This window comes from Stegostoma tigrinum, chromosome 10 (genome assembly GCF_030684315.1).
Source record: "Stegostoma tigrinum isolate sSteTig4 chromosome 10, sSteTig4.hap1, whole genome shotgun sequence".
Lineage (NCBI taxonomy): Eukaryota > Metazoa > Chordata > Chondrichthyes > Orectolobiformes > Stegostomatidae > Stegostoma > Stegostoma tigrinum.
In genome coordinates, this window is record NC_081363.1 from 75883182 (window position 1) to 75910155 (window position 26974).

The 26974-nt window shown below is 41.6% G+C and overlaps 1 protein-coding gene across 3 annotated transcripts in view; it reads left to right on the forward strand.

Annotated features, from left to right (window-relative positions):
- LOC125455913 (regulator of G-protein signaling 6-like) overlaps positions 1-26974 on the forward strand; it is a 516870-nt gene that overhangs the window by 1212 nt on the left and 488684 nt on the right. For 2 of the 3 annotated variants that reach the window (XM_048538464.2, XM_048538465.2), the window contains one exon: positions 110-214. In XM_048538464.2, coding sequence (XP_048394421.1) covers positions 131-214 — 84 coding nt within the window. In that variant the 5' untranslated portion in view covers positions 110-130. Of the gene's footprint in view, positions 1-109; positions 215-26974 lie in introns of those variants that run through there. The other variant, XM_048538466.2, reaches the window with a different exon arrangement.

Here is a 26974-nt window from a genome sequence, read left to right on the forward strand (position 1 = left end):
TAATTCTCCTTTGAGTGTGGTGCAGATTTTTTTGTTGTTGCAGGATTATATACTTTCTGTGCGAAGCTCCTGCGAGCACGGCTTGTCACCGATTTCTCTCTGATTTTAGAGTCCCGCACAAAGTCCTGGCATGGCCCAGGGATCGACTGAACAAGCGACGTGTAGGGCTAATGAGCCCGAAGAGAGCTCTCCCAACATGTTGGTGTACAGAAAGGTAGGGGTTGTCTGTTTAATTCTGGCTTTGGGGCTGTCTCTTCAGTGGGTCCTGGGGAGAACTGACCCCGGTGGTTAAATCTTTTGCATCTCAAGCGGATCATGATCCCAAACGTTATCGTCTGCCTGCAGGCACCTGGTAAAGGCAGTCAGCTTACTCTGTAGCTGTGATGGCAAAAGAAGCATTTGTTTTTTTTTGCCAGACTTAACCCAAACATCTCAGGCTAACTGTAGTGTTTAGGATGAGGTGTGCTCCGCTTGCATTCTTGTTCGCCGGACTTTGAGCAGCCTGAGGAAATCTTTCGAAGAGGTGCGCCAAGTTCTGCGGGTACTCTGCCCGCACTCGCTCATTTAGCTCAGGCCACTGTGAAAGCAACAGATTATTCTATCCCTCCCGATGGCTTTTTGTGGGAGCTTGCATGATTGCTGTGTTTGCCTACATTAAGACAGTCAATATACTTAGAGACATTTTGGCAAGATCAGTAAGGCATTATATAAACACAAATATCATTGCATTTAAGGCTAATTAAACAATTACAGTATTTATTTTGATTCAAAAAAGACAAGTGATTTACGCAGAGGAAACTCAAATAGTATTGACTTTTCATTTATCACAGCTCACTATTGTTGTTATCTTTCAGTACGCCAATGGAAAATGCAAGATCTTTGCACAATCAATATTATTAACATTAATGATTATCTTTGCAAGTCAGGAGCTCCTCTACTCTGTACCATTTTGTTAAAGTATCAATTGGTGATTTTATTTTTCGGTTTCTAATGTGGGCTGGAATAGGTTGTTAGTTCAAACCCATGGAAACTGTTAAGGTTTAAAATTGATAAGGATAAGGTTGTAGATGGACTATCTGTACTTAAGTGTTGATAAGGAAACAGGGCTGGATAGGATATGTTCAAGAATATTGAGAGAAGTAAGTGTGGAAATTGTGGCCATAGAGTTCTTAGACTCAAGGATGGTGCCATAGAACTAGAGACTTGCAAATGTTACACCCTTGTTCAAGAAAAGGTGGAAAGAGAAACCCTGTCAGTTTAACTGTGGGTATGGAAAAGCCACTGGGAGCAATAATTACAAATAATATTAGGAGTCACCCAGATAAATGCAGGTTAATTATGGAAATTTAGCATGGATTTTCTGAGGCAACTTGTGTTAAACTAACTTCTTGAGGTTTTTTTTATGAGATAACGGAGAGGGTTTACGAGAATAATGCAGTTCATGTAATGTGTATGGACTTCCAAAACACATTTAATAAAGTGCCAAAGAGAATTGTCAGCAGTGTTACAGATCATGAAATAAAAGTGGCGTAGCAATGTGAACACGAAATTGACAGAATGATAGGCAACAGAGAAAAATAAATGCATTCTACACTGTGGGAAAGCTTACATTGGAATTTCCCCTTTGGGCTGTGTTCAGGCTTCTGATATTTCTTAATGCCCTAAACCTTGGTATACTAAGCACAATTCTAAAATTTGCAAATGAAACAAAACTTAGAAGTTTCATGAACCATGAGGAGGTTAGTGCAAAACATCACAATAGCTATGAAGAGGATAGTGTACAACCACAAAAGGACATAAACAGATTTATTGAATAGTGAACAAGTAGCAAAAGAAATTTAATGTAGTGAAATAGAGAGTGATTAAGTTTCGTAGGAAGGATGCAAAGATAATAACATGAAACAAAGGGTCCCATTCTAAAAGGGATGCTGGAGTAGCGGGACCTGAACATAAATGTACATATGTTCATGATAAGTGCCAGGACGAGTTGAGAGAGCAGTTAATAAAACATATATAATTCTAAGGTTTTTTAGTCGGGGCATAGAGTACAAAAATAAGGAAGTTAGGTTAACCTTATAAATTGCACTGGTTCAGCCTTAATTGGAGTATTGTATCCAATTCTGTGTGTTACATGTTAGATATGATATTATAAGATTGAGGAGGCAGCAGAAAAGATTCATGATAATGGTTCTATAGGTGAGAATCTGCAGTTATAAGGAGAGATTGGAGAAGTTAGAATTGCGTAGAGGTAGTCTTGTCAGGTCTGGACAGAATAGATGTGGATAAATGTTTCATTGGTAAAAAATTGAGATCCAGGCGCAGGGTCTCCAAGCTTTCAAAAGGAATTAGATTGTTTACTTTAAAAGGAAAAATGAACTGAGATACTGGGAAAGGTGGCCAAGGTCAGGTATTTGCACTCAGTAAATTGTTCCTTTTAACATCTAGGATAGACATGATGGGCTGTCTGGCCTCTTTCTGTACCTTAACCATTCTGTGATCCAATATGTCTCCCCTTGATGCCTGATCCTCCTGAATACTTCTTGGAGATTCTATGAGGAAAGCTCCTGATTGGCCAAGAGAGAATTATTTAGCATATTGCATGTTTCAATTTGATTCGTATTTATTTCTCTTGGCATAGCACCTTTTGCACAAATGCCACTAATTGTTTTAACTCACAATTTTACACCATCATTGAAAAATGTCGGGAACTCCCTCCACAAGTATGTACGTATAAGAAACAAATGGCTGCAGTTGCGTTCTAATCCTATACACCTATGTTTAAGTAGGTGCAACTTTAACTAATCAAGAGTTTTTAATAGTTTTAACCATTTCACTGTCAACAGCCTCAAGTATTGAAGAACAATCTAGCTACATGGAAATTCAATATTGTTAGATGAAGCAACAACGTCTATGGTGCCTACTGAAACCTGAACGCAAGTTGTGGACAAACAGATGCATTGGCAGTGATTAATGACAAATGGCACATTGTGTGAAAGCGATCAATGCTTGGCTTTTTTAGTGGTAGTATTAACAGTGAAAGCTCAGTGAGTAGTGCAAAACGGCATTATTTTTCAGGGCAAAGCCAATTTAATTGATTTTATGGTTGTGCAAGTCTCTTGCTCCCAATTTGTCAGTAGAACATAAGCATAACTGAGTCGTTTCAGAGTTTCAGGTGTACTATGGAATTAGGAGCATTTTTAAGAACAATGTAAATTTCTGATCACAGCTAATTATCTTACAGTTAAATGAAGACGACAAAGCTCAAAGGATAGACAGAGCCAGCTTCATCAATGTTTAATTATTTTGTAAAGTTACTGATGGTAGTAGTAGTAGTTAATATGACAGACAGCCCTTTTCTATCGTAGAAAATATATTAGAATGTACCACTAATAGCCACTTAAATTCTTTCTAAGGCATAAACTCAAAATATTGGGGCCAGAGTGCTTTATCTAACCTTCCAACTCCATTTTATTTAGCTTTCATCTCCTTTCCCCTACTGCTCCCTCACTGTTGGTGGTCTGCATTGCCTTTAATGAGCTGTGCGAGAAAATTAATTAATTGAAGAGAACTGGTGATTTACTGGTGACAGTTAATAATTTAAAATATACCCCAGGTGATTTGACGATAGAGGAAGAATTGCGAATTACCAGAAGCTTGCATTGACCTCAATCCCATCCTATGATAAACTGGCCAAAGCATAACCTTTACCTTTTAAAAATTCAAATTTCCTTCTGGTAATGTTGGGGGTCAGTATTGGTCAGTGTTGTTCTCCTGAACCTGTCCTAGGGGATGCTGGTCAGTCATAAATTCCCCCTGAAATGGCAAGGTTTGCTATTCAATTGAGGAGACTAGGTGGATTCCTGAAGCTTGATGGCCACTCAGAGGTGATCTACCTTGAAAGGAGCAGTAGGGTTTAATGGAGGTTGACTAAGAGAAATTATGCTTCAAAATAAGGGTGCCCCTGTCTCAACTTTCTATAAACATTGAATTAAAAATAACTAGACTTGACAGTTAACCCACCACCGTTAAGAGGTGGGAAGAGAGTTTGGTGTGATGGAGGTCCTCCTATTGGACTACACCTACAGAATGCTGGAGCTCCACCCCCAGCCTGTGTCTGGGTGCCAATCTCCAGGGACCTGAACTGATGCTTGCAGGAACTTGGAAGCTGACTGGCATGCTTATTGGTTTCCTTTACTCAGCATTGGATCTGCTCTTAACAAGCTGGATTGCCTACCTGCCAATGCAAACAGGTGGTGCTGATACTACCTCAACAAAAGTGGCAACATGGAATTAGGGGACTGGCACACAGAATTGTTTTTAGCTCCTGTCTGCCACTAACCCTGACCTTGGTGGGGACTACACTTCCAGCTCCAGGTGTCTGAAGAGTGCTTACAGCATACTCAAGAGGATGCTGCATTGTTTCAATATGCAAGCAAATTGAGTCTTGCTTTGTGAAATTTTATTTTCAGTTGTTTTCTGTTTATTTGTTTCAATATTGTCCTTTTCTATTACAACAAGAACAATTTGCATTAGTACGGTGCCTTTAATATTACAAAATGTCTGAAGGTGCTTCACAGCAGCATTACCAAGCTAAATTTGGCTCTACATTACCTCCAGTAGAAATCATGTCTTTTCTGCATTTATCTCAAATTGGTTTACCATATAATTTGCTGTCATGTTAGTTTCTGGAGTAGGGAGACTAAGTTACCTATTTTGAACATAATGAAAAGGTAACTCCCAAACATTTTCCGAACTGAAACAATGCCTGAGCCACTCTTTATGTTCAGAAAGAAATGGCTTGATTTTCCGATGCATGGTCCTGTGAATGCTGTACTTTGAAACTGAGAATATGATTGTACAATACGTGCACATTGCATGCAGGTAATTCTTGATGTGTGACCCTGGAGAAATACCTGTTTTATCTACAACCACTTAATCTCATTGTTTGTTCAATGGTACACTATCAGCCAATTGCAGAAAATTTCATGAAGTGTTTAATTTTGGAACTCATGTATCTGGAAATAGCTAATCTTTTATTGATGAAATATAATATATTCAGTAATCTAACACCTAAACAATTGGATTTCATAAAATTTGCCCTAGTGCTATTTATCATTACATCTTTCCAGCTCCCTTTGTCTGCCATAAGTGTAATACAATAATCACAAGCATCAAATTACTAAATTCTAAATTTCATATTGTAGTAGTAATGAAAATTCTTCATTACATTGAAGTTATTTTGTGGACATCTCCCACAGGTTAATCAGAGTCCTTGCTCATGCTCACATTACAAATTATTATTCCAGCTTGTTTTTAACCAAATTAATTTTGCTTTCTTCTTTGTAAGCATGAGCAGTTTTTTTGAGAATGAATTGTCAGGCACAAGCATATTTGTGAGTTGCAATTTTGACTGACGAGATCATTTTCGCTGGTGAATCTTTGTTATGTTGAAACTAGAAATCAACAAAATTAACAGTGCTACACAAGCGATGTAACAGGGAGAAATGGTGTTTGAAATAGTAAAGTTAAACTTCCTGTCACTGCTCTCATAGCCTATTTTTATCATGTATTCACCAGATAACTGTATGTCTTATTTCTCTCAGAACATGGCAGAGATGATACCAGTTTTACTTCCAAACAATTTAATTACAGAACATCTCTGAACTTACACAATCTTTGTTGCAGGGAGTGTCAGATTCTTTCTGGGTGTTTCCATAAAGACATAGGAGCACAATTAGCCTATTTGGCCCATTGAGTCTTCTCTGCCATTTGATCATGACTGATTCATTTCTCAATCCCTTTCCCATGTCTTCTCCGCATAACCCTTGATCCCATTGCCAAAGAAGAGCTTATCTATCTCTGTCTGAAATACATTGAATGACTTGGCCTCCACAGTGCTTTGCAACAATGAGTTCCACAGATCAACCATCTTCTAGCTGAAGAAATTCCTCCTCATCTCAGTTCTAAAGGGTTGTCCCTTCGCTCTGAGGCTGTGACCTCAAGTCCGAGTTTGTCTTCCGAGTGGAAACATCTACTCCACACCCTCTCTATCCAAACCTCTCAGTATTCTTTAAGTTTCAACCAGATTTCCCCTCATCCTTCTAAATTCCATCTATCACAGACCCAAGTCCTGAACCACTCCTCATATGACAAGCTATTCATCCCCTGGGCTTATTCCTTTCAACTTCTTTTGGACCATTCCATGGCTAGCACATCCTTTCTTAGATGAGGAAACTGCACAATGTTTCAAGTGCGGTCTGACGAGAGCCTTAAACAGCCTCAGCAATACGTGTCAGCTCTTGCATTGCAGCCCCCTTGAATGATATGAATGCTAACATTACATTTGCCTTCCTAATGACAGTCTGAACCTTCATGCTAGCCTTAAGAGAATTCTTAACTAGCACTCCCAAGTCGCTTTATGCATTAGATTTCTGAAGCCTTTCCCCATTTAGAATAGTCTATGCCTCTATTCTTCATACCATAGTGCACAAACTCACACTGTCCTCCATTGCATTTCTTCTACCACTCATTTGCCGACTTGCTCGGTCTAAGTCCTTCTGCAGCCTCTCCACTTTATCAACACTAGCTGTCCCTCCACTTGTATTTTTGTCGTCTTCAAATCTGGCAACAGTGCCCTCATTTCCTTCAGCCAGATGGTTAATTCATGATGTGAATAGTTGTGGCCCCAATACTGAGCCTCCCCCTCTGCACCCCCCCCCCACCTCCTCCAAGGAACTCCACTAGTCACTGGCTGCCATCCTGAAAAAGACCCCTTTATCTCACTCTGTGCCTTTTGCCAGTCAGTCAATTCTGTATCCATACCAGTACCTTACCTCTAACACCACAGTGCCTGATCTTATTTCGCAGCTTCCTGTGCAGCATCTTATCAAACGCCTCCTGGAAATTCAAATAGAGCATGTCCACTGGCTGTTCTTTGTCTAACATGCCCATTACTTTGTCAAAGAATTTTTACACGTTTGACAGGCATGACCTCCCCTTGACAAAGCTGAGCTGACACAGCCCTGCACTTTCAAGCACTCCGCAATCTCATTCTTAACAGTGGACTCTGAAATCTTACTGATGACCATGGTCGGGGAAACCAGCCCATAATTTCTTGTCTTCTGCCTCCCTCCCTTTTTCAGCAGGGGTGTTACATTAGCCATTTTTTGAGTCTTCTGAGACCTTCCCCGACTCCAATGATTCTTGAAAGATCAACACCAATGCCTCTACAATGTCCTCATCTATCTCCTTCAGAACTCCAGAATATAATCCATATGGTCTGGGTAACTTATCCACCTTCAGACCTTTTATCTTCCACAGCACCCTGTCCTTACTGATGGCCTCTGCACTTACCTCTGCCCCCTTACTCTCTTGAAGTTCTAGTATGTGACTGACATCTTCCGCTGCGAAGATTGATGCAAAGTATCTGTTCAGTTCCTATGCCATTCTTCGTTCCTCATTACTACTTGCCAGCCTCATCTTCCAGCAGTCCAATATCTACTGTTGCCTCTCTCTTACCTATTAGATATCCGCCCAAAAAACGCTTGCAATCTTCTTTTAGATTACCAGTTAGCTTACTCTTGTATTTCATCTTCCTCCCCTTTTTTGCTTAGTCATTTCCTGCTGTCTTTTAAGGGCTTCTGAACCCTCTGGCTTCCCCACATTGTATGCTTTTTCCTTTGCTTTATGCTTCCCTTGTCAGCTCTGGTTGCCTTGTCATCTCCTTAGTATGTTTCTTTTTCCCCTTGGGATGAATTTCTGCTGTGCCTCCCAAAATTCCCTCCCAAAACCTCTGCCACTGCTGTTCCACCATCTTCTGTACCAGGCTCCTCTTCTAATCAATGCTGACCAGCTCTTCCCTCTTTATAGCTACCTTTTGTTTTACCATTACATCCGATTCCAGATTCTCCCACTCAAACTGCAGGGTGGGTTCTAACACATTATGTTCATTGGCCTCAAGGGGGTTCCTTCATTTTAAGCTCCCTAATCAAGTCTGCCTTACATGCATCACAAAATCCAGAACTGCCTTTTCCCTATTGGAAGATAACAAACTGTGAGGCTGGATGAACACAGCAGGCCAAGCAGCATCTCAGGAGCACAAAAGCTGACGTTTCGGGCCTAGACCCTTCATCAGAGAGGGGGATGGGGAGAGGGAACTGGAATAAATAGGGAGAGAGGGGGAGGCGGACCGAAGATGGAGAGTAAAGAAGATAGGTGGAGAGAGTGTAGGTGGGGAGGTAGGGAGGGGATAGGTCAGTCCAGGGAAGACGGACAGGTCAAGGAGGTGGGATGAGGTTAGTAGGTAGCTGGGGGTGCGGCTTGGGGTGGGAGGAAGGGATGGGTGAGAGGAGGAACCGGTTAGGGAGGCAGGGACAGGTTGGACTGGTTTTGGGATGCAGTGGGTGGGGGGGAAGAGCTGGGCTGGTTGTGTGGTGCAGTGGGGGGGAGGGGACGAACTGGGCTGGTTTTGGGATGCAGTGGGGGAAGGGGAGATTTTGAAACTGGTGAAGTCCACATTGATACCATATGGCTGCAGGGTTCCCAGGCGGAATATGAGTTGCTGTTCCTGCAACCTTCGGGTGGCATCATTGTGGCAGTGCAGGAGGCCCATGATGGACATGTCATCAAGAGAATGGGAGAGGGAGTGGAAATGGTTTGCGACTGGGAGGTGCAGTTGTTTGTTGCGAACTGAGCGGAGGTGTTCTGCAAAGCGGTCCCCAAGCCTCCGCTTGGTTTCCCCAATGTAGAGGAAGCCGCACCGGGTACAGTGGATGCAGTATACCACATTGGCAGATGTGCAGGTGAACCTCTGCTTAATGTGGAATGTATCCCCACTGCATCCCTAAACCAGCCCAGTTCGTCCCCTCCCCCCACTGCACCACACAACCAGCCCAGCTCTTCCCCCCCACCCACTGCATCCCAAAACCAGTCCAACCTGTCCCTGCCTCCCTAACCGGCTCTTCCTCTCACCCATCCCTTCCTCCCACCCCAAGCCGCACCCCCAGCTACCTACTAACTTCATCCCACCTCCTTGACCTGTCCGTCTTCCCTGGACTGACCTATCCCCTCCCTACCTCCCCACCTACACACTCTCCACCTATCTTCTTTATTCTCCATCTTCGGTCCGCCTCCCCCTCTCTCCCTATTTATTCCAGTTCCCTCTCCCCATCCCCCTCTCTGATGAAGGGTCTAGGCCCGAAACGTCAGCTTTTGTGCTCCTGAGATGCTGCTTGGCCTACTGTGTTCATCCAGCCTCACATTTCATTATCCTGGAATTCTCCAGCATCTGCAGTTCCCATTATCTCTCATACTATTTTCCCTATTGGACTCTGTTGCAAGCTGCTCCGAAAATAAATAATTTTGTAGACATTCCAGAAATTCCTTCTCTTGAGATCTGCTGATTTTCCCAGTCCACTTGCGCATTCATTATTTTGTAAGAGCCTTTCTTGTACACCTTTTCTATCTCCTGAGTTATTTTTGACTCTACATCCTGACTCCTGAAGGGAGGGCTACAGAACTCCAATAAGAGGCTTTTTCCTTTGTAGTTGCTCAACTCTACACTCACAGATCCTATGCCTTCTAACTCTGTATCAATTCTCATTATCAGTTTAATTTAATATTTTACTCACAAGGTGACCTTGACCCCTCTGCCCATCTGCCTGCCCTTTCAATAGATGTGAATCCTTGGATATTTAGTTCTTAGCCCTGACCCTCTTGCAGCCATGTCCCTGTGATACCCAGAACGTAGGGGAGGTGATACCCTAGTGGTATTATCGCTGGACTGTTATTCCAGAGACCTAGATAACATTCTGGGGACCTGGGTTCAAATCCCACCGCTGTAATTGGTAGAATTTGAATATAATAAAATATCTGGAATTAAGACTCTAATGATGACCATGAATTGATTGGAATTGTCAGGAAAAACATGACCTGGTTCACTATTGTCCTTTAGGGAAGGAAACTGCCATCCTTACCTGTTCTTTCCTACATGTAACTCCAAACCCACAGCAATTTGGTTGACACTCAACTACCCTCTGGCCAGCGATGCCCTCATCCTATTAATAAATAAAGGGATCGTACCTGCTAATTTCAATCTGAGCTACAGGCTCACTTATCTTTTTTCATATCTTATGAGCATTTAAGTGCACCATCCTCTGTCCTGCATTGCCTCCCCCCCCCCCCCCACCTCCGCCCCGTCTCATAGCTGTCCCTTTCTCTACTGAATCTGAAGATCCCCAACTCTTTCTACATTTTCAATCTTATTACTTGTTCTGGAATCTTTAACAACATCTGCTGAGACCCCGCCCCCACTTTAATTTTTTTCATAATTTTCCATGCACGGGACCCAAACTCCCATTATTTAGTTTAAAGCCCTATCCACTGTCCTCGTCATGTGATTCTTCAGTATGATTCAGGTGGAGCCTATCCCATTGGAACAGCTCCCTCCTTCCCCACTATTGGTGTCAGTATCCCATGAATTCAAGCCCGTTTCTCCCACATCAATCTTTGAACCACATGTTTCTCTCTTTAATCTTGTTGACCTTCTGCCAGTTTGCTCGTGGCTCAGGTAGTAATCCGGAGATTATACTCACTTGTGCTGTGTCTCAGATGTAATCTTTCCTTCCTGGCAAGGCAAAGTTTCCTGTGTGGTGTCAATGCTTAACGTTCTGGTTTAACATTCTAGTTCCACCCAAATGCTAAGCAATCAAGCAGTGAACAAAACTTAGTGACTGCAGTTACAAAATCAAACACAGCTAAATAAACCATTGAACACTACACCCATCATTTTTTAATATGTTGGAAAGCATAACTGCAGACCAACAATCGAATACATCAGAAAATATGTACAGGTCACTGCATTTGCTACATCCATTTGAAGGTACACACACACACAGACAAAGAGCTCCCCCCTAGCTCCGACGTGTCCACATAGAGTCACACTTGCCTTGCATGTGGTGGAAGGATGTGTTTCAGGCTGGAGGTCCATGACTGATAGTGTTCCACAGAGATCCGTACTGGGACCTCCGCTGTTTGTAATCTACACAAATGGCTTGGATGAAAGTGTAGATGGGCGGGTTAGTAAGTTTGCAGATAAGACAAAGATTGCTGGAATTGTGGATAATGTAGAAGGTTGTCAAAGGATATAGATCAGTTGAAGATAAGGGTGGAGAAATACAGATGGAATTTAATCCTGGTAAGTGTGATGTGCTACACTTTGAGCGATCAAATGTTAAGGAAACGCCTACAGTTAATGGCAGGACCTTGAACAGCATTGATACACAGAACGGTCTTGGGGTTCAAGTCCATTGCTCCCTGCAAGTGACCACGCAAATAGATAGGGTGGGAAAGAAGGCATATGGCATGCTTATCTTTTTTGGTCAGGGAATTGAGTACAACAAAGTCAGGAAGTCATGTTGCAGCTTTATAAGACTTTGGTTAGGCCACACTTAGAATACTGCATTCGATTCTAGTCGCCACATAACAGGAAAGGTGTGGAAGCTTTGGGGAGGGTGCAGAAGAGGTTTACCAGGATGCTGCCTAGGTTAGAGGGTATGAGCTATAAGGAGATGCTAGTAGAATTCCAGTTGTTTTCTCTTGATCAATGGAGGCTGAGGGGAGGCTTGATAGAAGTCTATAAAATTATGAGATGTATAGATAGGGTTGATAGAATCTTTTCTGAGAGCTGAAATGTCTAAAACTAGAGATAATGCATTTAAGGTGAGAGGGTCAAAGTTCAAAGGAGGTGAGAGGGTCAAGTTTTTTCCACGGAGAGTAGTAGGAGCCTGGAACATGCTGCCGGGGCAGTGATGTAGGCAGACGCAGTTGGGTCATTTGAGGGACTTTTAGATAAGCACATGACTATGCAAGGAATGGAAGGATATAGACCAAGGGCAGGCAGAAGGGATTAGTTTAATTTGGTATCATGTTCGGCAGAGCATCGTGGGCCGAAGGGCCCATTCCTGTGCTGTGCAGTTCTACGATAGTGATCTTACTGATTGGTATATGAAGTAGGACACCTGCGGCACTGCCTGGTAGAAATATATTTTTGTTTTAGATGGAGACAATTGAAGACTAATTGGGATTATGCTTGATATGAAGTACCAGCTGAGTTGAATTGTTGTCAGTTTGACTTGATGCAATAAAGCAAGTGACTCTTAGTAAAAGGGCAATCTGACTGTTGGCGATGGCATCAAATATAAATATAAAGGGATTACTGAGTGATAACCTATTTTGGGATGAAACTTAATTTGTTTTTTTTTCTCATCTCATAATCTCAATGTATTGTATTCCTTTCCTGCAGAGAAAATAGGCTGGATCTTTTTTTTATACCCACTCCACTGGAACAGGTGCCAGACCTCTCAGCTTTTCCTGAAGGGAGAGATTGTAGTGTTTCTGTCACATCATTGAAACATGCTAAAGACATTCGCATTTTTATTTTAACTACAGAATCTGTTTTTACATGAGCAAGTGTGACAGCCATTCTACATAAATGTCCCTCAAATGCTGACGAGTGATTAATTTGTCCATAGGTTATGTCACAACATTTATCGAGGGAATTTTGATCATGATTTTTCCATCGAACCTCCTACTCTTTCCTGAGTGGTGCATGGCCATCCCGAATGTCAACATGGACGAACCAGACCGAATTGGCAAGGTCTCGTTCTCATTCAAAGGCCTTCAATAATGGCGTTCTGGCTCGGTCATTGAGTGTGGGCCTTCACACCACAAACTTCTGGTCAAGAAGTGGCTGTTACTCTCTGAGTCAAAATACTTTAAAAAGATGAGGTGTCATTGATTGAGAATCCCAAAATAACTAGTTCTCTTGGCGAAGCAAAACTGTTTGGCTAGTACTCGGTGCCCATCATCATGGGAGAGGTCAGATCAAGGAGGTCATTTTGTGACCTCATCAATTTGCATTGGGACTGCATAACAGGCACATGACCATAAGTATTCTTTATCATTTTAGATTGTATTAAGCAATTGAAAATAGGAATTACAACTCGAATGGATTTCTTTTCTTATTTCCCTCCATGTTAGTATTACATTTTGGTGTAAACAAACTTAATTTTCTTCCCATTCTGTTGGAGAATTGACTGATCATTTCAAGGTCAAAGATCACCAGGCCACCAGATTCTCAGAGATATCGCTAGTGCTGTTGTTTTGTTTCTTTTCTTTTGTAAAACCCAATAAATAGATATCAAACTCCACTGTACTGCTATCATTTCCACAATGTATATTTAGAGAATGTTTAATTGGATCTACAAACTGTTTCTTTATAAAGTGAAGCTAAATATATCTGGAATTTGGTGCCGCATTACCATTTCCTTAAAGCATGTCTTGCACAATATTCATGTCACTGGTCAGCAATTGTGACATGGTTTATGGATTGGATTCAGTGCAAATAAAATAAATAGTGACAAAATAACGTACATTATGTGACCCAAGTTCTGCTATGTAACGAGCCTTCAAGGAAGGAACATGTGTGGAGGTGGAGGCAATAATATTGCTATGGAGAAAAGAAAATGAAATAATGGTGCCAATACTGATTTGATTTGATTTATTGTAGTCACATGTACCTAAGTACAATGAAAAGTTGGCTTTGCGAACAATACAGACAGATCAGAGCAAACAAGAACAGACAGATCATAGATAACACCGCATGGAGCTGGAGCAGCACAGGTAGCATCGAGGAGCAGGAAAGTTGATGTTTCAAGTCGGGATCAAATCGTAGGGTCCTTAGAAAAAACGAGATATACTAGGTTACGACTGCACGGAAGTGTATAAAGCAAGTTCAACATCAGCAAGATCAACATTATTTGAAGTTAGGGAGGTCCATTCAGCAGTCTAATAACAGTAGGGAAGAAACTGTACTTGCATGTGTCGGTGCGTGCATTCACGCTCCTGTATGTTCTGCTTGATGGAAGAGGTTGGAAGAGAGCATTACCGGAGTGGGAGGGGTCTTTGATAATGTTACATAGAACATAGAACATTACAGCACAGTACAGGCCCTTCGGCCCTCAATGTTGTGCCGACCTGTCATACCGATCTCAAGCCCATCTAACCCACACTATTCCATGTACGTCCATATGCTTGTCCAATGACGACTCAAATGTACCTAAAGTTGGTGAATCTACTACCGTTGCAGGCAAAGCGTTCCATTCCCTTACTACTCTCTGGGTGAAGAAACTACCTCTGACATCTGTCCTATATCTTTCACCCCTCAATTTAAAGCTATGCCCCCTCGTGCTCGCTGTCACTATCCTAGGAAAAAGGCTCTCCCTATCCACCCTGTCTAACCCTCTGATTATATGTTTCAATTAAGTCACCTCTCAATCTTCTTCTCTCTAACGAAAACAGCCTCAAGTCCCTCAGCCTTTCCTCGAAAGACCTTCCCTCCATACCAGGCAACATCCTAGTAAATCTCCTCTGCACCCTTTCCAAAGCTTCCACATCCTTCTTATAATGCGGTGACGAGAACTGTACACAATACTCCAAGTGCGGCCGCACCAGAGTTTTGTACAGCTTCACCATAACCTCTTGGTTCCGGAACTTGATCCCGCTATTAATAAAAGCTAAAACACTGTATGCCTTCTTAACAGCCCTGTCAACCTGGGTGGCAACTTTCAAGGATCTGTGTACATGGACACCGAGATCTCTCTGCTCATCCACACTACTAAGAATCTTACCATTAGCCCAGTACTTTGCCTTCCGGTTACTCCTAGCAAAGTGCATCACCTCACACTTGTCTGCATTAAACTCCATTTGCCACCTCTCAGCCCAGCTCTGCAGCTTATCTAGGTCTCTCTGCAACCTACAGCATCCTTCGTCACTATCCACAACTCCACCGACCTGAGTGTCGTCTGCAAATTTACTAACCCATCCTTCTACGCCCTCATCCTGGTCATTTATAAAAATGACAAACAGCAGTGGACCCAACACTGACCCTTGCGGTACACCACTAGTAACTGGTCTCCAGGATGAACATTTCCCATCAACTACCACCCTCTGTCTTCCTTCAGCAAGCCAATTTCTGATCCAAACTGCTATATCTCCCACAATTCCATTCCTCCGCATTTTGTACAATGTTGGCAGCCTTTCTGTGGCATTGAGAAATGTAGATGGAATCCTTGGATGAAAAGTTGGCTTCTGTGATGGTCTGAGCAGTGGATACAACTTTCTGTAGTTTCTTATGGTCCTGGGCAGAGCAGTTGCCATACCAGGCCATTATCCAGCAGATAGAATGCTTTTGGTTAAGAATATTTTTGGCTCACCAATAAATTTGTAACTCTTGCCTTTTTTTAACCTTTTGGGCAGTTGACATTGTCTTTGTCAAATTATGACATTGGGAATCAGCCTGCTTTTTATGAAGAGGTGTTGTTGAGCCTTCTTGACTGCTGCATCTACGTGGGAGGTCCAGGATATATTGTTGGTTATTGTCATTTCTAGGAACTTGACACTCTCGACCGTCTCCACCTCAGCTCCATTGATGTAGATAGGGGTGTGTCCTCCTCCTTACTCCCTGAAGTCAATTATTATTTCTTTTGTTTTCTGACATTGAGAGAGAGAGAGAGATTGTTATCATTGCACCATGAAACCAAGCACTCTATCTCCTTCTTGTATTGTGACATGTTGTTGTTTGATTTCTGGCCTACCACAGTGGTGTCATCAAAAAACTTGTAGATGGCGTTCGTATGGAATTTATGTGTGCTGGGAATGCAGAAGCGGGCTGAGAATGCATCCTTTCTGGGCACCAGTGTTCAGAATTATTGTGGAAGAAGCTCTGTTGTCTAGCTTCGAAACTGAGAATTTGACATCTCAGTCACAAACAGGGTCCTGGACCATGCCGTGAGTTCAAACCAACATCAGTTACAGGACTCTCACTACAAGTTAAAGTTGGGTGGCCCAGAAAGAGTAAGGCTTAAGAATCTCCATCTCTGAAGTCCTTTAGATTATGTTTAACATAAAGGACATTAACAGGACCTGAATGTTGATGAAGACAATATCTTTGTTTCAGCACTGTTGACCCCAGGTGTACCAAAAGTAAACTGATGTCCGATCAAGACCTTATTTTGTGTAACACTCAAAAATATTTTGGATAAACGGTATTGTTCCAGACTTTTCTGAAATTTTCCTTTTTTTGAAATGACCATGTTTGGTTATCATTTTGAAAAAGGAAACACTGTAGGATTTGTGTTGTTTAGCTCTTATATTAATCTATTTTCACATTTCTTTCTGAGGATATAACTTCTAAAATTTTGCTGTCAATAGACTGACTTAGCATTGTGGCACCAATTTGGTTTAGGAAAGCTTGTATTTGAGAGCTGGTATATTTTAATATTGTCTGACTGTTTTGGTTGAGCACCTCACATTCAGAAGCTATATAGCTACTGTAAGTTGATCCCGGTGCATATGCTTCCAACAGGCTTCATCAAGGTTTCTACAATGTCAATAGATTCTGCCATTCCTATGAAGTGTAGGAGATGGCCCAGCAGAATCCTTTGGATCTCAAATAAATTTGTAACTCTGGCACGTGTTTTTTCACCTTTTGGGCAATTGAAATTGCATTTATCAAATTGTGACCTCAGGAATCAAGTCTGCATTTTATGAAGCAATTTCCCAGCACATACTCATGCATTAACTTTTTATCTTTCCTCAGAAATCAGTCACTTCAAACAATGTTATATGCTCAAAGTGCTCTCTCGGGCAGAAGAGACAGATGTACATAAAAGCACAATCTCCAAACATAGCTTTACTTTGACAGGACAAAGCCAAAAGATGCCCTTATTAAGTAGATCACATCCCTGCTGGTCTCTTGGTGACATCCCTTATACCCTGGGATTTGCTTGTTTTTTTTGGTTTCATCTAAGCATCATTCTATGAAATAAGTTGTATTATGCATGTCATAAATGTGATGTGCCTTCCTGTGAAAACCTTTGTTTTAAAAGAAAAAGAACTCCAAAATATGATATGGCAGACACCAACAATGTTGAAAATAATGGGTGAGACCTTTAATTTCTAATGAATAATAAATAATAATTAATACTTGCCTGCAGTTATTCTTTGAAATCGATGATTGAATGAACTGGTCATCTTGAATCTCTTGCATTTGTGATTTTGGCGTGTTAGCATTTTTGCAGTGGAAATGTTTGTTTTTGTTCAGACTCAATGATAATTTCAAGAGTCTATGCAGTCCATTTTAAAGCCAATGAATAAGTTAAGTGCCGTCTGTCTTGGGGAGACAACAAAAGTAAAGTTGAGAAACCAAGTACTCTTATTTAAATGGAAATTTTCTAGCAATTGCTAATACCTGTGAAATTTTGTTTTACTGAGGTTTACATAAGCCAGTGTCACTGACTGGTACCTATCATGATTCTATTCTATTTCAGTTGTTACTCTGTCAAATTCTTTCCATGTCAGAAGTCACATTACAGTAGGTTAAGGTCTAACAGGTTGATATGAAACACAAGCGTTCAGAGCGTAGCCCCTCCGGTCAGGTGAAATGAGAAAGAAGCACACAGAACACAGAATTTATGGGCAGAGAGATCAAAAGATCATACAAGTGGTGTGAGTGGAATGTTGAGTAATAAGTCTCTGCAGGTGATCAAAAGTGTCAGATGGTGTGAGTAAAATGTCACTAGCTGAATGACAAATGAAGGGATGATCTATAATCTGATTAAATGAGGCAGAAAAATAATTACAAAGAATTGCAAACAATGTGGTTCTGGAGACAAACCAAATGACTGGAATAACATGATAGGATAAAAGCTTTTGGAATTTTTTGCAATTATCACTGCCTCATTTAATTGGATGTGCTATTCAGCTGCTGATGCTTTACTCACACCATCTGGCATTTTCGATCACCTGCAGAGACTTGTTATTCGACACTCCACTCACGCCATTTTTATGATGTTTTGATCTCTCTGCCCTTGACCTCTCTGTCTATATATTCTGTGACCATGTGCTCTCTCTCTCAATTTACCTGATAGAGTGGCTACGCTCCAAAAGCTTGTGTTTTCAAATAAACCTGTTGGATTATAACCTGGTGTCATGTCACTTCTGACTTTGTCCACCCAGTCCAACACCAGTACCTCCACATCATGGCTATCAAATTCTTTGTCTGAGCTCTTGTGAAATCCTATCATGTCTTAATCTTTTTTGTGAATAATATGGATCATGTGATGCATTCTTATAATGGAACAGCAATAATTGTACTGAGATATAGTAGGAACTGCCAGTGATGGAGCCTGAGATAACAAGGTGTGGAACTGGATGAATGCAGCAGGCCAGGCAACATCAGAGGAGCAGGAAAGCTGATGTTTCGGGTTGGGGCCCTTCTTCAGAAATGGGGGAGGGAAGGGGTCTCTGAAATAAATAGAGAGATGGGGAGGCATTGGTAGAAGGTGGACAGTGGAGCAGACAGATGGAGAGAAGACGGACAGGTCAAGGAGGTTGGGATGAAGCTAGTAGGTGAGTGTCGGTAACAAGTGGGGGTTGGTCAGCCGGATGGGAGGAGCAGATAGGTGGGAGAGAAGACTGACAGGTCAAGGAGGCAGGGACAAGACGGTGTGCTGGTCTTCGGATTTGGAAGCTTGTAAAATCCACATTGAGACCATTGGGTTGTCAGATTCCAAGGCAGAATATGAGGTGCTGGTCTGTATTTGTACTGAGCTTTATAACAAATTATTTTGTTTTCTACAGACATATTGCTCCTTCATTAGGCAGTCAGCTTTGTTGATGACTGTTTTGTGTCGTCGTTGAGGAACAGGATTTTGCATGACCTGTTAAATAATTTCTAGAGTGGTAAAGTGATTCACACTCAGATTTCCCTTCAGTTGCCAAGGTCCTTAGTTCTATATTTCCCTCGATAAAACCTCCCTACGTCTGTATTTCTCTTTCTTCCTTTAAGATACTCATTTCAAAGCCTACCCTTTGATCAAGCTTTTGATTGCCTCTGTTAATATGGGTGGTTTGGTGAAAAAAGTTTGCTAATGCTCATGCAATATTTTACAAAATTCAAGTTGTTTTATAGACATAACTGCTGTTGAAACCAGGGTGGTTTCTAACCCTCCCATGGCCTAAAGCCTTCCTGAACAGAGAACGGAATGTCTAGATAGAGCTGCTAACAGCTCTGGTGAAAAAATAAGCTGGTGGCTTTGGACAGGCCGGGCTTCCAGCTATTGTATAGATCCATCCCAAGTAGTCACCTTGACAAACACTGAGTTTCAGACCATACACTTTGTTAGTCATCAGCAGTTCATTACTGTGCAGCCCACCACTGACTGCAGGCAGAAATCAGAGAAACTGTGCTTTTATAAGTTGCAAGCAATTGCAATTGGGAGATCAGTTTAGGTTTTAAGCAATTAATTTTTACACTGCCCTTTACTGCTACAATAGGTTGTAATGAACATAAATTGCTATTGTTTAAATATCATGATTTATTAGGTATTTTGGGGGTTACTATCAATTTCATTCACCCAATAGATTGAATGGAGAGTTATTTTCGGTGGGCAGTAGGAAATACAGTACTTTGGAATTATGTCATATGAACAACCCTCCAGGAAAATAACTCACTAGAGTTTGCAATCGTTGATTGAATAGAAATGGCTGTCTCTGTATTTACCCTTGGAATATATTATGCAATCACACATCATCTCCTTGACTTCTAAAGATGGTAATATAAATATTCTGTAAGGCTTTGTGTTAGATTCCACACTGGTAAGTAAATCATTTTAAAGATGAACAGCCGGCATGAAAGGTTACAAGTTCACTAGAATTGTTAAGTTACATTTGTAACTAGAACTGACAATTGCATCTCTTAGCATTAAACCAAACCAGCCTGAAACATAATCCTCCAACAACATATTTTATGTAAATTTGACTGCTAGCTTTCTAACACAGGTAAATTCCTAACTCCCCTGACTGCATTTTCAGGACTGCTTATTTGGGGTAAGTTGATCCAAGCTGCACTTAACTGCATGTTTTAAAGGTCTATTTAGAACAAATAAAAAATGTAAAAGTCAAATGCCATTCGATTTCCAAATCATATTTGCTGATCAGGGTAATGCCTTTTCCTTCTTCATACTGTTATACTCCTCAAATGCTTTTCCACAGCCATCTGGCTAGACTTCAGATGGCTCCATTCTTATCTAAGTAATCGTGACCAGAGAACCAGTTGCGATGGCTTCTCTTCTTGTTACCACACCATTATCTCTGATATACCCATGGACTGATCCTTGGCTCCTTCCTATTTCACATCTTCCCACTGCCCTTGCCAACACCATCCACAGGCACTGTGTTATTCTCACATGAATGCTGAGGGCACCCAGCTCTACTCCATTCCCACCATATCCTTTCTGAGCCTTACCTACACATTTCTGTCCCTTTAGCCTCTGTTTTTCCTTTAAAAGACTCCTTGAAATCTCTTTAAGCATGCTTTAGGTTAGCTGAGCGAATACCTTCATATACGGTAAGGTATTCTACTTTGTTTCATAATCCAGCTCTGAGGCACTTCGGGACTTTTCATTACACTAGTGACACTAAACAAATATAGTTTGTTGTTATTGCTTAGTAAAATCCCAGGACATTGAAAAATTCCCCAAGAATGCCTCGGACAACACCAGTGGCTTGGTGTGTAACAAGCTTTAGAATGTCGACGAGCATTCGCATCAATTTTTTGGCATACCTGTTATTGCCCTGAACTGCATCACCTTGACTATTATTTCTTTAACTGAACCTGTTTCTCACCTTGTATCACCATTGGCAAGTAAGCTGAAAATAATTAATGTAAGACACAATGGAAAAAAAAATCCATTTCTGCCACAGTCTTTGCCACCCACAGTCTTTCCTTGTCTAACAATTGGGCCTTTAAAACTCAATTTCCATGCAATTTAAATGCTATTATATAATTTAATTTCTTTTCTGATTTTTTAAAAAACTGGGGTATGTCTGGACTGGAGATTTTGGCCTCTTAACTGGGATTCTTTCAAAAGAATATTGCAGAGCAATACCGATGACTGTTTATAGTGAGGCGTACAGCACAGACTGATGTATTCTCATCTGAGGTGGGAAATATTGGTTTCGCAGAAGACAGGCTGAAAATGTGTTCTGCGTTACCTGGTTCTTCAATCATGACATAGCTAGTCTATTTAAGCTGAAGGCAAGTAATTAATAAAATTGGAAAATTTCACAGAGTCAGACAGCACAGAAACAGACCCTTCAGTCCAACCAATCCATGCCGAACATAATCCCAATCTAAATTAGTCCCACCTGCCTGCTCCTAGCCCATATCCCTCCAAATCTCCCCCTATTTGTGTACTTATCCAACTGTCTTTTAAACGTTGTGATTGTATCCACATTTCCCACTTCCTCAAAAAGTTCATTCCACACATGAAACGCCCTCTGTGTAAAAAAAATTGCCTCTCATGTCCTTTTTAAATCTCTCTCCTCTCACCTTAAAAGTGTGCCCCCTAGTCTTGAAATCCTCCCTTGCTAGGGAAAAGACAATCACCATTAATCCTATTTATTGGATTATTGCTGGCTTGGAGCCATAGTTCACAAAGGACCAAAGGTGCATCTCTCCAATGGAGAGAGGAAGTTACGCTATTTTTCCAGTTCATGCTATTGCCAGTTCATGTTGAATTGTTCTCTCACTTTACATATCAGACAAAAAACTTCAAGGATTTCCCTTTTGGGAAAGGCTACACTCCATAAGTAAAGGGAAAGTCGAGGAGCAGACATCCATGAGTGACCACAACCAGCCTGGGATTTGAACTGTGCTGTTACCTTTATTCTATGCTACAATTTACACCATATGTAGCTGGCTGAACTAACAAACTTCTGGTTATTATAATGTCATGGAAGCATACAACTTTATGGACTATTGTATTGCTTGAAGCAATGAAAATGATATTCATGTTTATTTGGCAAGATCTAGTTTGGGCTAGAATTATAACAGAGACTTTATACCAGAAATCTTCTTACTCCTGCATTTTAACCAAATGGACTTAATTACTGGAAGCCAATGCATTCTTTTAATCTGTGAACTTGCATGAATCCTATTTATTCTATTTGAAGGAAAATCAAAACTACCACCTTCAGTCAATCAATAAAGTTGTTTTGCAACCAAAGGATGAATCTTAGAAACAAACAATGATAAAATATGAAGTGACTTGGGATTAGAATACTTGTACATCCCATTAGGCTTGGGATTGGTAGTGGCAAAAGAAAGAGGCGATTTTCCAACTGCTGATCATCAGATTCTTTCCCGAAAGGCTGAGCGGTATCATACCCAGTTAACATATTAATTGGGATCAAATGATACCCAGATCTTTATGTCATTTTGGCCTCCCTTTACACATTGCTGCTCATGCCATTTCACGTTGAATCGTTCCCTCACTTTTACATATCAGACAAAAACTTCAAGACTTCCCCTGTTCTGGGTAGGCCATGCCTTCAAATGGGCATTCTGCCACAACACAGTTCCTGAAACTCACAAAATCGACAAGCAGCTTGGAGACCTATGTCTGCTGGAGCAAGTGAGTAGGAGATGATTTGCGTATCTTCCCTGTGCTTCAAGGAGGCACCACCTGATATTTGTTCCATTAAGGTCTTGAAGTCATTAATAGATTGCCTGAGGAGTGTGCATGTACTCAAACAGGCTTGTGTCCCAATGGCTCTTTTGGGCAAAGAACTGTGCGAATTTTTCCTGGGAATTCCAGAAATTCTCTGGATGCATAACACTCCTATGTTGTGAGGGAAAGGAAGATGGAAGGTTTGTTATGTGCTCCTATGTACTGTCAGAGAGTTTCCCCATGAGGTGAAATCCAACTGGAGCCACGCTCTACCTCATTTACACCTCCTCCCGCCTAAGATGTCATTGGACCCATGTGGAAGTTCAACTCCGTTGTTCATTAATGTTATTGCCAAATGATATATTCTTCACATATACTGTTGTGGATCTAAAACTGGCATAGTGACAGGACAGAGAGTGTGGTGTTTTTCTGTGACTGGAGCCCTGTGTGCACTGGCGTTCCACAAGGGATCAGCGCTGGGTCCCTTATTGTGGTGATATTTGGAAATGACACAGATGAGAATGTGGGAGGGGTTTATGAATTGCAGAAAGATTGGTCAGGTAGTTGACAGTCAGGAGAAGGGTGTTAGGTTACAGGAATATATCAATGGATTGGTCAGATGGGCAGATCAATGGCAGATGGAATTTAACCCGGATAAATGTGGGGTGAAGGAACGACACGAGAGAGCACGTAATAAAATGCAGGATACTGGGAACCTCAGAGGAACAGAGATATCTTGGAGTACTTATCTACAGATCCCTTATGGCTGCAGTTAATGGTGTAGCTAGGAATGCATACAGAATGCTTGCTTTTATCAGCTATGGAATAGATTATAGGAGCAGGGAGTCATGTTGGATTTGTACAGACCTCTGATTAGGCCACAGCTGGAGTGCTGTGTGCAGTTCTGGTCAGCTCACTATAGGAAGGATGTGATTGTACAGACAGGATGCAAAGGATGTTGCGAAGAATGGAGCATTTTGTGTATAAAGAGAGGCGAGATTAGCTCAGGTTGTTTTCTTTGGAGCAGAGGAAGTTGGTGAGGGGACCTGATAGAGGTGGACAACATTATGAGGAGCAGGGACTGGGTGTTGATGACAAAGCTGCTGTTACTCTTCGTCAAAGGGTCAATGACATTTGGGCATAAATTTAAAGTGAAAAGAAGGGAGTTTAGAGGGGATTTCAGGAAAACATTCTCACCAGAGGGTGGTGGAGGTCTGGAATGCACTGCCTGGGAGGGTAGCTGAGGTAGCAAACCTCATAACCATTTAAAAGTGACAAAAACAAAGTTGCTGGAAAAGCTCAGCAGGTCTGGCAACATCTGTGTGGGAGAAAACAGAGTTAACGTTTCGGGTCCGGTGACCCTTTCCCAGAACAGTTCTGAGGAAGGGTCACCGGACCCAAAACGTTAACTCTGTTTTCTCCTTCACAGAGGCTGCCAGACCTGCTGAGCTTTTCTAGCAACTTTGTTTTTGTTTCTGTTTTACAGCATCCTCAGTTCTTTCGGTTTTTAACCTTTACAAAGTACTTGGATGAGCATTTGAAGTGTCGTAAAGTTAAAGGCTATGGTCCTAGTGCTCAAAAGTGGGACTAGTAGTATATTTCTGGCAGGACAGACTTGATGGTCAGAAGTAGTGCATGATTCTGTGGTTCACTGAATGATATCATGGGGTATTTGTATGTCTGTCTGTTATCAAAGAGAAGTCTGAAAAAGACCTTTACAGTCAACCTGTGCGGGTATGTTGTGACAGACCTTCAATGCTGTTGGGACTGGAAAGCAAACTTTCTGACCCAGAGACAGGGACATTGTCACTGTGCCACAACATCCTTCAAGAGCTATATGTGATTCCAATTTATATATGAGGTTATTGGAATTCCACAATAGATAGAATTGAACACCATGGGAGCATTGAACAGAAAATCTTATGTTCTACAAGGTTGAAATTACTCAGGGGGTATAGTAGCTAACGATTGGTCAGGTAGTTGACAGTCAGAAGAAAGGTGTTAGGTTACAGGAATATATCAATGGATTGGTCAGATGGGCAGATCAACGGCAGATGGAATTTAACCCGGGTAAATCACCAACTTCCTGTGCTCCAAAGAAAACAACCTGAGCTGATCTCGCCTCTCTTTATACACAAAATGCTCCATTCTTGGCAACATCCTTTGCAAGATAACAAAGTATGGAGCTGGATGAACACAGCAGGCCAAGCAGCATCTCATGAGCACAAAAGCTGACGTTTCAGGCCTAGACCCTTCATCAGAGGTCTGTACAGATCCAACATGACTCCCTGCTCCTATAAGGGAAGTTTCTGCCTCGTATGGTACTGAACAGGCCCCTTTCCATGTAGCTCTAGTAATCATGACGTTCAAGTAGCTTGGGCCATGTTTTCCTTGCAGCGTTATATTTACATATCCATCAGCCACAGGGGATTGTGATGCACATTTTGTAGTTACTAAGCAGGCTAGCATCGTTCACGTTTACAAATGGGTTTTGTGTGCTTGTTGCACAATAGCGTGTTTCAACATCTTTTGGGATATTGGTCTTTACAGTGTCCAATGTACGGTAGGAATTCTAAGGGGCTTTTAAGCAAATTCCCCTCATACTTGCTCCACTTCCCCCCCCTCCCACCCCGCTCACCACCTGAGGCACCCACTTGAAGGTGTTGTGTGTGGCCACATGCCCTTTCCCTGGCTCCTGATTACTGGGCAATCTGCCCAGATTTGGCTGTAAGTGATATTAACAAATAATGCCCGCATTGTCTGGAGTCCATTACTATCGGGTACCTTAAAGCCCTTTGGACAAAAAGATTTTTAAAGTGCAGTACCTATTATATACACAGACTTTCTTCTTACTCTCAGAATCCATTTAAGTTATTTTACTTTCAACTAACATGGTTATATGGCCCATGTGTCAGTGAGCCGTAATAAACGACTTGGAGCTATTGAAAAGAGATCTTTCATGAAAAGAGTTCCTCTGAGGTAGCCTTGAAGCTGAACGTTTTGTGAGAGAAATTTATCAACTCTGTCGGAAGGGAGTTCAGCTCATTGTTACGCTCCAATCAACATGAGATGATTTGATATTTAACTACCTCATTACGTACTGGGAAAGCAGGAGCTCTCCCAAAATGTTTTCAGCCGTAATTTTGTTCAGTAACGAAAGGAAGATTTTCTATTTCTGTTCTCCCTTTTCCCTAATTCTTCACATTTTGAGGTGATGGATGGCAAAGGACAGGTAAAAAGAGATCTACTGTCATCAGAATGGACATTAATGAGCTTTATGAAAGATAACTATTTACAAGGCATGCAGAGAGAGGACATTGTCTGGAGTGTTGCAGACATGTGCTTTAGTTTCGTGTGAACTGACTGTGCCGTGGTATATTTCCTTTTACACACGTTTAGCAGCTATTCTTTTGAGTAAAGAGATAATTAACCATTTACTCCACATCTCTTCCCAAGTTCTTTTGCATAGGGAGGAATTAACTTTTCTGCTTGTGTTTGCCAGTACTGTTGCTGGTAATGCATTTCCTTTGCAGGGACATTGGAATAAGTGGACAGTCTTACCTCCTGATTTCCCTTTTTGACAAGAAAAGACACTCCATAAAAACAGCAGAAGCTTCATAAACAGTGCCACTTGAACCAAGAGTACAAGAAGATGAAAGACCTCTACTTCCAATAAATGAATAACATAAATGTTTCTTCTTCATTGTCACTCTATTCTGAAAGAGTAAGCCAATATATTGATCTCCCTCTTGTGACAGGCTTTCTTCAGCTTTGGTTCCTTTTGTCCTGCCAATAATGTCCTCTGTTTTGAGGAAAACATAAAATCCAATCTATCTTCCAGTGTCCTAAGGCTGGAAGTTCTGTACAGACATTTAAGCGACTCTTGGATAGGCGAATGGATGATAGTATGATATAGGGTATGCAGGGTTGACTGATCTTAGTAGGATAATAGGTTGGCACAACATCATGGACCGAAGGTGCTCAGAGATAATGGGAACTGCAGCTGCTGGAGAATCCAAGATAACAAAGTGTCAAGCTGGATTAACACAGCAGGCCAAGCAGCATCTCAGGAGCAAAAAAGCTGACTTTTCAGGCCTAGACCCTTCATCAGAGAGGGGGATGGGGAGAGGGTTCTGGAATAAATAGGGAGAGAGGGAGAGGTGGACCGAAGATGGAGAGAAAAGAAGATAGGTGGAGAGGAGAGTATAGGTGGGGAGGTAGGGAGGGGATAGGACAGTCCAGGGAGGACGGACAGGTCAAGGAGGCGGGATGAGGTTAGTAGGTAGGAGATGGAGGTGCGGCTTGAAGTGGGAGGGGGCCTAGGTGATAGGCCTGTACTGTGCTGTACAGTTCTCTGTTCTATACGTTCTAAAATATGTCAGGGCTTTCTGAGCCAATTCCAG